Genomic DNA, 12,031 nt, shown 5'->3' with positions numbered 1-12,031 from the left:
ACCACAACTGAGCCCAAAATTTCTGTTGTTAAGTGAAACATTTGTTAAGTGAATTCTTCCCCATTTTACAACCTTTCTTGCCACAGTTGTTAAGTGAATGGCTGCAATTGTGAATCACTACAGTAACAGGGTTGTTAAGTGAATCTGGCTTCCCCATTGAGACTTTCTTTGTCAGAAGATCGCAAAAGGGGATCATGTGACACACACCCCCCCCCCCCCCCGGACATTGCAGCCATCATAAATACGAGTCAGTTGCCAAGCATTGGAATTTTGATCGTGTGACCCTGGGGAGGCTGAAACGGTCATAAGTGTGAGAAACGGTCGTAAGTCACTTTTTTTCAGCGATGTTGTAACTTTGAACGGTCACTGAATGAACTGGTTGTAAGTCGAAGACTCCTTGTGTTTAGATTCTGGAATTTGGTTAACCATTTAACATTTAACCTGCTGCTGAAATGGTAACCAAACGCATCTTGTAGAGCATGGGTGTCAAACTTGATCGTGTCATGTGACTATCCAGAGGTGGTATTCAGCTGGTTTGGATTGGTTCAGCGAACCGGTGGTCCCGTCTTATATCGCTATGGGGTTTTTTTATAAAAAGTTTTTTATTAATAATACAAAATTTAAAAAACATTGGACATAGTTATGACATCACTGGTTCCAAACATCTTCCGTCACTTTACAATAATATTAGTACTCATATAGTTCTTAAGCTTTGTTCACTATTTAAGCATAATATGATATGATATTAATACTTTTCCCCTTATTTCTGTATATTTATTTATCTCTTAAATGTACATTTATCTATAATAACATCTATATTTTTGTTCTAACAATATACATTTGTCTTGGCTACCCTCTTGTTATCTATCCAATCATAAAATTGTTCCCAGATTTTGTAGTACTTAGTTTCGCTTTTATCCTTAAATTCCAAATTGAGTCTGTCCATTTCTGCGCAGTTAAAGATTTTCAGTAATATTTCCTCTTCAGTAATAGTTCCTCTTCAGTTCCTCTTCATTTTCTCTTTCCATTTTTGAGTGAAGGCTATTCGTGCCACTGTGACTATATGCAGTAATAAATAATTTGTATCTTTCTTATATTTTCTTTCTATAATTTCCAATAAGAAAAATTCCAGTTTGACCTCTATATCTGTTAGCAAAATTTCTTCCAGCCAGTTCTTTAGTAAATTTCAAAAATTTTGCACCTTTGGGCATTCCCACCACATGTGATAGTAATTCCCAATGGTCTCTCCACACTTCTAGCATATCGAGGATTTTCCCTTATTTATTCATGTTAATCTTGTGGGGTTATGTTGCTGTGTTTTTGACGCCGCATGCATGCATGGATGGCATGCACAAGCGAATTGTCGTGTTTTGTGATGCCGCACCCATGCGCCGATAGCGTGCATGACAATCAAAGTGAGCGTGTGCACGCGCACTCTCACATTTCCGGTGCTGACCGAACCGGTTGCTACAGTATGTGAAGCCCACCTCTGGACGTATCGTGATGTTTTTTGCGTTTGTGAAGCTGGGGTGGGTGTGGCCTGCATGTGTGACGCATCCAGCCGATGGGCCGCCATTTTGTACAGGATGGGTAGCCCAGACATTTAATAAATAGATAATCTTAAAAAGGAATGATTTTAAATCTGAATGGCCTGCTTTGTCCTTTTCTACAGAGGACACCACTGTTCGATGTGAACAACTGGATCTGCTTCAGGATTGGCTGGCTGATTTCAGAAAATCTACCTCCTCTTCCAGTACAGCCAATCCAGAGGAGCTGGTGGCATTTGATGTGGTCTGCGGTGACCTGAATTTTGACAATTGCTCGTCAGGTGAGGCTTTTAAATCTAGAGACTCAAAAACAGCGGACGCACCCAAAACCCCAGGGAGCATTGGATGTAACCCCCTTTAGAAGTTTCCATCAAGTTGTGCTTTTTAATATAACAGATGGGAAAATGTTTTAAAGACATGTTGGCATTTTCCTCAGAATCTCATTTGGTGGGTTAAATGCAGCGGTGAAATCCAATTTTTTTTACTACCGGTTCTGTGGGCGTGGTTTGGTGGGCATAGTGTGGCTTGGTGGGCGTGGCAGGGGAAGGATACTGCAAAATCCCCATTCCCACCCCACTCCAGGGGAAGGATACTGCAAAATCCCCATTCCTGGGGGAAGGACATTGCAAAATCTCCATTCCCACCCCACCCCAGGGGAAGGATACTGCAAAATCCCCATTCCCTCCCCACTCCTGGGGGAAGGACATTGCAAAATTTCCATTTATTAATTATTTATTATTTATTTATTTATTTATTAATCAAATTTCTATACCGCCCTACTCCCGAAGGACTCAGGGTGGTGAACAGCCAAGATAAAATACAGATAATACAAATATTAAAAAAAATCCCTTAAAATTATTAAATATTTCGGCCGAAACACAGATTAAAACACCCAATTTGTAAAATCACGAATTAAAAAATTAAAAAATTTAAAAGATGGGAGTTAGGCCAGGCCAGCTTGCTGAAATAGAAAAGTTTTGAGAGCACGGCGAAACGTGCGCAGGTCCGGGATCTTCCGTATCTCTGGGGGGAGCTCGTTCCAGATGGTAGGTGCCCCAACAGAGAAGGCTCTCCCCCTGGGGGCCGCCAGTCGACACTGTTTGGCCGACGGCACCCTGAGGAGCCCCTCTCTATGGGAGCGTACTGGTCGGTGAGAGGCTATTGGTAGCAGAAGGCGGTCTCGTAGATATCCCGGTCCGATGCCATGGAGCGCTCTAAAGGTGGTAACCAAAACCTTGAAGCGCACCCGGAAGACCACCGGGAGCCAGTGCAGCTCGCGCAGGAGGGGGGTCACATGGGAGCGCCACGTCGCTCCCATAACCACCCGCGCGGCCACATTCTGGACCAGCTGGAGCCTCCGGGTGCTCCTCAAGGGGAGCCCCATGTAGAGAGCATTGCAGTAGTCCAAGCGGGAAGTAACGAGAGCATGAGTGACCGTATTTAACGAGTCCCGATCCAGAAAGGGACGCAACTGGCAAATCAGGCGGACCTGATAAAAAGTCCCCCTGGCCACGGCCATCATGTGCTCTTCTAAAGACAGCCGTGAGTCCAGGAGGACACCCAAGTTGCGAACCCTCTCCGCAGGGGCCAGTGACTCGCCCCCAATAGTCAGTGATGGCACCAACTGACTATATCGGGATGTCGGAAACCACAGCCACTCGGTCTTGGATGGGTTGAGCCTGAGTCTGTTTCTCCCCATCCAGATCCGCACGGCCTCCAGGCACCGGGACATCACTTCAAGGGCATCATTGGGGTGGTCCGGGGTGGAGATGTACAGCTGAGTATCATCAGCGTACTGGTGGTACTTCACCCCGAAACCATGGATGATCTCACCCAGCGGCTTCACATAAATGTTGAACAGAAGGGGCGAGAGGACCGACCCTTGTGGCACCCCACATACAAGGGGCCTCGGGGTCGACCTCTGCCCCCCTGTCAACACAGACTGCGACCGGTCATTCCCACCCCACTCTGGGGCCAGCCAGTGGTGGTATTTGCCGGTTCTCTGAACTACTCAAAATTTCCGCTACTGATTCTCCAGAACCTGTCAGAACCTGCTGGATTTCACCCCTGGTTAAATGGAAACTAAAATGGTCCATTCATTCCAGGAAACTCAAAAAGCCAAATATGGTTTCCTACTTGTCAACCATGGGGCATTCTTAGAACATAGATTAATAGGCCTGAAATGGACCTTCCAGATCTTCTAGTCCAATTCCCTGCCCAAGGCAGGAGACCTTGTGCTACTCTGGACAAATGACTATCCAGTCTCTTCTTATCCACCTATCCACCACTTCTGTGGGTGCTCCAGTGATGGAGCACCCACAACTTCCAGAGGTGAGTCCTTCCACTGGTTAACAGTTCTCACCATCATACAATTCCTCCTTAGTTCTAGTTTGGATTTTTCCTTGATAATCTTCCACCTATAACTCCGGCCTGCCCTCTTTAAGAACTAAATCTAGTTCTTTGAAGAACTAGATGCCGTAAGATGTAACAATTGAACTCCATTGAATGCAATGTTCTTCTGGTATGTAGTTCATTTCTTGTGAAGTCCTTCTAATAAGTCCTCCATTACTTCTTCTCCTGCCCTCAAGGTACTCTTGTTTTACCCCCATCCCAGGATAAAGGAGATTTCCCTCTTTCCTATGATCAAGACCACTAACTCTGTCATTTATAACACAGGGGACATGTCATTTTGTGAGGTTGCATTTTCCTGCCCTATTCATTGATAACCTGCAGACAATTAGATTTCCACCCCATCAAAGAATATGTCCAAAATGCAAGTCCTTTATGGACAATCCAGTTGGCATTGCCTTCAATGCACGGGTATATTTTTAGCTTCAGACGAAGTTGGCTATCCCCCCCCCTCTCTTTCCCTTCCTCCCTTCCTAAAGCCTCCCATTTATGAATTGTATTGCCTTGAGAGTAGACAATGATAAATGACATCATTAGCGCTTCTGGAAGAGCTACTTCTGGGCTTCCCTTGAGAGAAGCCAGGGAAACACAGCAAACTTTTTTGCCAATCTGCGCAAAAGAAAAATTATCAAGAGGTGCTGTTAGATACCTGCATTTGCACAGGGTTAGATAGATGAGACTTAAATGTTTTATGGTGCTAAACAATGCTTGGCAAAGTTAAATGGGAATCAATCCCCTTCTATAGCCTGCAAAACAATACATTAAAATATTGACCGATTGCTCAAAGGGTTTTCTCACCCCACACTTCTGTGATAAATTCTGTCTTGGCAAGATAATTAGACACACTCAGTCCTGGGGACTAATAATAATTGTAATAATTTATTAAACTTGTAGGCTGCCCAAACTCTTAACAACTCTGGATGGCTCATAGCAATCCAAGAAAGAAATTGTCAGGGTTCCAAGTAAGACCCCCAACGAAAGAAATCTCCAAGGCTTGAGTTTCCTCAAAGTTCCATTCTATTAGAGATATTGGCACATCTGGGGAAACCCAAATCTGAAAACTTCCAGGGTTTCCCCACCCAAAGGAAAGTTCAAGTCAGGGGTGAAACGCTTCCGGTTTGGACCAAATCACCTGATCCGGTAGCGATGGCGGCAGGTGGTTCAGAGAACCGGTAGCAAAAATCCCTGTGCCCCCCCATGCCCAGCTGAGCCACGCAATCATCAGAGGCTTTTTTAAAATTATTTTTCAAATTGCTGTATTTTGAACGTTGCATGGAAGCAAACCGCACACTCACAGAACCGGTTGTTAAACCTGTTGCAGCCCACCACTGCTTAAAAGTCCATATTTTTCTGGAATTTTGTCATAAATATTGGCTCCACTACCTCTCTCCCATGACTTTCTCTGACATGCTATGGATCCCCTTCATTGCCTTTCTTCTGGTTGCAGATGACAAGCTGGAGCAGCAGCACTGCTTGTTCACCCGCTACAAGGACCCATGCCGCCAAGGTCCAGGGGAGGACAAATCGTGGGCAATTGGTAAGATGGAAAGCTGTGGCCCAGAAGTGGGACAGATGTCCCTTAGCTAGGAGGAGGAACCTGCTTAAAGAGCCTAGTTCTCCCATTTTTGCTAGCTTGTGCTTTTGTTTTAGCCAAGGTAAGTAAGTTGCCAACTATAAACATCTGATACCAGCCACATCCTGGTCATCAGGCGATCTGAAGGGGAAGTTAAAAAGTTACCAGTTACGGGCACCATAAAGCCTGTGGTAGAAAGTGGCATGAAAACCAAGCTCTGTCTTTAAAGATATTGCAGCCTGCCTTCCCAACAGATACCAAATTAAAGATATGGTCAATACTTTGGCTAGGATTTGCACATGTTTAGCCTGAAAGCTGGATTAACAAATCATAATTGCGAGGTACAGTGTGCTCCCCTCAATAAACCATAAGATGATTTTGCACGATAGTGTGCATCACACAACGTATTAAGTCAATGACTACATTCCCACAGTAAATTACTCTGTCCATCCATCCATCCATCCATCCATCCATCCATCCATCCATCCATGTGGAATGGAGAATTATTGCCCAAATTGACATCCATCCATCCATCCATCCATCCAGAATGGAGAATTATTGCTCAAGATGATATTGATCCATCCATCCATCCATCCATCCATCCATCCATTCATCCATCCAGAATGGAGAATTATTTTCCAGGATGATATTGATCCATCCATCCATCCATCCATCCATCCATCCATCCATTCATCCATCCATCCATCCATCCAGAATGGAGAATTATTTTCCAGGATGATATTGATCCATCCATCCATCCATCCATCCATCCATCCATCCATCCATCCATCCAGAATGGAGAATTATTTTCCAGGATGATATTGATCCATCCATCCATCCATCCATCCATCCATCCATCCATCCATCCATCCATCCATCCAAAATGGAGCATTATTCCTCACCAGGGTGTTCTCTTGGACTATAATTTCCCAGAGGTTTGAGCCAACAATTGTGGGATGTATCTGGGGACACAGGATTGGAAAAGCTCAAGAATTCCAAATAATTCCCTTTAAAATACAGACAAAAATCTAATTCAAACTTTTATGATCCCTTTGCTTTGGAATAACAGCAGATTACTGCATATATTCCTTTTTCTCTCAGGAACTTTGTTAGATCCGAAAGGACTATATGACGAAGAAGTGTGCACTCCAGATAATTTACAGAAGTATGTATTATTTTGTTTTCCATCTTATTTCTATCACCAGTATAAATGGGCTATTCTAACTTAAAACACTTCGCTTGTTGATATTTTTATTTGTGTCTCACAGATACTTTTATTGACTTATTTCTTGAATGTTATGTATTTGCTTTGCATGGTGGGACTTAAGTCTCACATGACAAAAAAAAAAAGGAGATTTAAGCAATAAATCCTCAATATGTGCTTCTTACTCAAAAATCTTAAAATATAAGTCAAACAAAGGACAAAAGGTGAAGGGTGTAGGGTTATATGGTTGAGTAAAAGCCTATTGTAGGGTTGAGTAAAAAAAGATCCAGCCTTTGTAATGGCTGTCCATGCATCCCCAATTTGTCAGGGGCAAGGAACCAATACAAATTGTAAATAGCTGAAGTAATTACTATGTTTTTCGGAGTATAAAACGCACCTTTCCCCCCCCCCTAAAAGGGGGTGAAAATTTTGGTGCATCTTATACACCGAATGTAGCCCCACCCACCTACTGTTGGAGCATTCACAACTTCTGGAAGCAAGTTGCTCCACTAATTAATTGTTCTAACTGTCAGGAAATTTGTCCTTAGTTCTAGGTTGCTTCTCTCTTTTATTAGTTTCCATCCGTTGCTTCTTGTCCTGCCCTCAGGGGCTTTGGAGAATAGCTTGACTCCCTCTTCTTTGGGGCAGCCCCTGAGATGTTGGAACATTGCTATTATATTATCCGTAATCCTTCTTTTCATCAGACTAGCCATGCCCAGTTCCTGCAACCGTTCTTCATATGTTTTAGCCTCCAGTCCCCTAATCATCTTGGTTGCTCTTCTCTGCACTCTTTCTAGAGTCTCCACATCTTTTTTACATCGTGGCGACCAAAACTGGATGCCATATTCCAAGTGTGGCTTTACCAAGGCATTATAAAGTGGTATTAACACTTCACATGATCTTGATTCTATCACTCTGTTTATGCAGCCTAGAACTGTGTTGGCTTTTTTGGCAGCTGCTGCACATTGCTGGTTCATATTTAAATGGTGGTCCACTAGGACTCCAAGATCCCTCTCACAGTTATTACTATTGAGCAAGCTACCACATATACTGTACCTGTGCATTTTGTTTTTCTTGCCTAAATGTAAACCTTACATTTTTCACCATTGAATTTCATTTTGTTAGATAGCGCCCAATGTTCAAATCTGTCAAGATCCTGCTGTATCTTCAGCCTATCTTCTGGAGTGTTGGCTACTCTTGCTAGCTTGGTGTCATCTGCAAATTTGATGAATTCATGTGGCGCTTGGGTCTCGAACCTGGACTGCCAGTTTTCCAGCTGACAAACTCAGTGCCTTTAACCGCTGAACCATCGTGCCCCCCTTTTTAACCAATGGATACTGGAAACAGGATGTTGAGTCTCTCTTGGAATTGGTGGAAGCATTAACAGCTGGCTTGAGACCAGATCCAGGGAGGGAAGGTGGAGTGCAAAATTTCCACTAATGAGAAAACAGGCCTTCCACTATGTCTACGGAGCTGGAGCATTTTTGCATCCATCTTCTAATACTTTGAAATAAACCAGAGTGGAGTCAGAAATAACCCAACTCTGGAAAAGATAGAATTGCACGCACAAAATTCGGTGCACAACTGGTCCTGAAGGAGCACAAAAGAGTGGGCGTGTAGATGTTGCCCTTAGTCACTCAAAATCTTACTTCAGCCTCATTTTGAAAAGCGTTAGTAACTGACATATTGCAACCCTGACATTATATCATCATTAAAACGCACACACAGAGAGAGGAATAATTACATCTCTGAAATGGCTAATGTCATGGGCCAACTAGATTAGGCTTAAAACAGACCCATACGGAAATTGTTCAATAATAAAATTTGGCAAAGGCATAAAAACCTAATTTATCACCCAGTTAATACTGGCACGGGTACATCTGGAAACAGCGCAGTAAATTAGACTTCTGTTAGCTCTCCAACGAAAACCTATTAATAAAGTTAAGGAGGCCGCAGTTTTAAAAAGACATCACTGAGGATAATCTAGATTTACTTCTTTAGAAAAAAAGGATCAATAAACATCATTTTTCTGGAGGATGTGCCTCTATCGTTGCTTTAATGATTAAGAAAGTCTTTGACGCTTTTTAGGTCCATAAGAGTCTGCCAAAAGCCATGTGATGACACCAGGATCAGTGGTGGGTTGTTACCGGTTCATCCTGGTTCGGGCAAATCGGTAGCAGTGGCGGTGGGAGGCTCCGCCCACCCGCCCGGACTAGTGGTGGGTTTCAAACATTTTTAGTATCGGTTCTGTGGGTGTGGCTTGGTGGGCATGGCATGGCTTGGTGGGTGTGGCTTGGTGGGCGTGGCAGGGGAAGGATACTGTAAAATCTCCATTCTCTCCCCACTCCAGGGGAAGGTTACTGCAAAATACCCATTCCCTCCCTATCAGCTGGGACTTGGGAGGCAGAGAATAGATAGGCGCGGGGCCAATCAGAATTTTTACTACCGGTTCTCCAAACTACTCAAGATTTCCGCTACCGGTTCTCCAGAACTGGTCAGAACCTGCTGAAACTCACCCCGGGCAACGATGCCCTTGAAGTGATGTCCCGGTGTCTGGAGGCCATGCAGATCTGGATGGGGAGGAACAGGCTCAGGCTCAACCCATCCAAGACCGAGTGGCTGTGGTTTCTCCCAGCCCTATTTGTCTATGATTCTATTCTTTGAAAAACACAATGGTCCGCCCGACTTATTCCAGTCATCTTTATCTATTTTATTAACACGGTCCCAAAACTGGTGCTTCCAAAGTGTGCGTATTCAATCTTTAAAAGCAAACAAATTTGAGAATAAAGGATGAAAATTTAAAAGGGAATTAAAAGTAGAAGGATTAGATCTGATTAAGATGTTGGCTGATGTGAGCTTGGGCTCTCAAGCATGGAGAATGGAAGGAGGAGCTATGTTATCCTTTGTGTCAAACAATACAAAAGTCAACAAAGAAATGAAACTGATCAGTGGCTAATCTTGCCGCTGGAGACAGAAGACTCCATTAAACTAGGTATCAATTTCCTACAATTATCTCATGAAATGAAAGGTCATTTGATTATTTTTTCATTATAGGTGGTGAGCTACCTGTTTGTCAATTGTTATGATACTTCCCTACTATGAATATTTAGAGGTCCTCAAAATATGGACTCCAATTCTCCCAGGTCCTCAAATGGGGGGGGGGGCGGCTTGCTGAGAATTCCTGATAAAGATCTACACATCTAGAGAGCAACAAGATAAAAGTTAAGCAGCACAGAGTAGCGGATGAGCACCACAGTCCAATTCATGTATTGTCAGGCATGGACAATCAGCACCACAATCAGCACCACAATTCAGATAACTTATTGCTTATGCCTTTACACAAGAATCTAGTCAACTAATGGTCAGCAATTTTGTGCTGACCATTAGTTGTGGTCAGTAGTAGTGACTGTCCACAGCATTAGTAGTGCTGTCAGCGGAATTCAAGAGGACTTAAACAGTTTATGGGAACGTACGGATTCCAGGTTGATTCCTGTCTTCTTCTTTTTTTATTTTTTTATTTTTATTTCTCATAATCATGTCTTAAATGTACAGTCTCTTATCCATTATTAATCATACATATTCTCTTTTAACTTTCATATTAGTTCATTCTTCATCCTAAAAAATTTGAATATACTCGGGGTTGCTCTTCTACCATTCCATCTCCCTTATTTTACAACAATCCTTCTTCTCCTTCTCCTCTCTTTCCCTTCCCTCCCTTCTTCTATCCTCTTCTACTTTCTTCTTTCCTCCTCTCCTTCCCCTTCTCTCCTTCCCCTTCCTTTCCCCCTCCCTTTTTCCTCCCTTTCTAACCTTCTCTCCTACTCTTATTTCCCCTCCCTTTCTTCCTCTCCTTTTCCCTTTCTTCTGTTCCTCTCTCTCCTTCCTCTCTTCTCCCTTCCTATCTATCCCTCTACTCCTCTTTCCATTCTCTCTCCATTGTTGTATTCATTCTCAATTCAATATTTTCCAAAGTGGTATCTGAGCAATCCCAATTTTTTTATTTATATACACTTTCTTTTCAAGTTCTTTTCTATTTTACTGATTTCACACATATCATCATAAATGTACATTTATACAGTAACATTTTTCCTTTCCTCCCACTCCTGATTCCTGTCTTAACTCTGCCCTAGGTTCTGCCTGTCCTTCTCCTACATGTATAAACTGAAGGCAGAAAGAGAAAGAGAGATGATAGAGAAATGATCGCAACATGTAAGAGTGCTTAGAAAGTTGGGGTTTAGAAAATGTCTTCTGATGTAAGATATCCTGTAGGACAAATTCCTACAATGAGCATAACTCCCATCTATTTCTCAGCTTTTTATTTCATTTCCCCATTATGAAGTGTCTATAATTGGCTGGTCTTTCCGGAGAGGTCAATTCCATCAAAACCAAAATTATTCATTGACTCAAGCAATGAAAATTTCATTCTTTCACGCCCCCCTCTGAGCAGATTGAAGAGTGGTCTGCCAAGACTACTACTGAAGACAATTAATTAGACAACGGTTTAGCCTGAACCATCTTGGTATCAAAATAAACTTCCTACTGGGCAATTAAAAATACCCATCTGTGAACCATTGCAAATTATTGATTCCACGAAACTTAAATTAACCAGAAATGGCAAGCAGGCATTAATATATTAGGCCTCTAGAAATAAACGTCAGAATGTGTTAAGAAGAGATTTTACGTTTAAAAGCCTGATAAGGGATGAGTAATGGGAATAAATGGCAGCAATTATTTTCATGTGTTTCTAACTTTCTAGAAAAGGAACTGCAGACTTTCAAATGTTATGGAGGAAGTTTGCTTCTAAGAGGTGGATTTCATTTTTCAGAGTATAGCCTAATTGATCATTTGGCTAACAACAATTCTCATGTCAAGCATATTTCTTCAGGAATAATCTTATCATCCACTCTACATCTTCACCAGGCTGTAAATCATCTCAGCCCTTGAAAACTATAATGCACTTACCCAATTGGTAGCACTACGTATAGCCTACTTAAGGCAGATGCCATCAAGTTAGGTCTGATGCTTGATGACCACATAGAGAAATGCCCACCAGCTCTGCGTCCAGTAAAGCAACCGCTTGCTTCCAGTAAAGGCCATAACTTTCCCAAGAAAATTGCACTATTTTTTCTGTCCTTCTCTTGCTATTTAAAGGAGAGGGGGGAGGGAGAGAGAGAGAGAAGACCCTTATATTGGGAAAGGTGGAAGGCAAAAGAAGAAGGGGATGGCAGAGGATGAGACAGTTAGATGGTGTCATTGATACAATGAACATGAATTTGGCAGACAGTGGAGGCACAGCTT

At 42.7% G+C, this 12,031-nt stretch overlaps 1 protein-coding gene across 1 annotated transcript in view; it reads left to right on the top strand.

Annotated features, from left to right (window-relative positions):
- The window catches only part of SMPD3 (sphingomyelin phosphodiesterase 3), a 52,585-nt gene that overhangs the window by 31,835 nt on the left and 8,719 nt on the right, over positions 1 to 12,031 (top strand). The window contains exons 4-6 of the mRNA XM_070953047.1: positions 1,673 to 1,828; positions 5,404 to 5,493; positions 6,631 to 6,694. Of these exons, the coding sequence (XP_070809148.1) occupies positions 1,673 to 1,828; positions 5,404 to 5,493; positions 6,631 to 6,694 (310 nt within the window). The remainder of the gene's footprint in view (positions 1 to 1,672; positions 1,829 to 5,403; positions 5,494 to 6,630; positions 6,695 to 12,031) is intronic.

Source organism: Pituophis catenifer, unplaced genomic scaffold (assembly GCF_029215685.1).
Source record: "Pituophis catenifer annectens isolate HBS135680 unplaced genomic scaffold, rPitCat1.0.hap2 SCAF_13, whole genome shotgun sequence".
Lineage (NCBI taxonomy): Eukaryota > Metazoa > Chordata > Lepidosauria > Squamata > Colubridae > Pituophis > Pituophis catenifer.
Note: the sequence above shows the minus strand (reverse complement) of the source record. Positions and strands in the feature narration are given on the sequence as shown.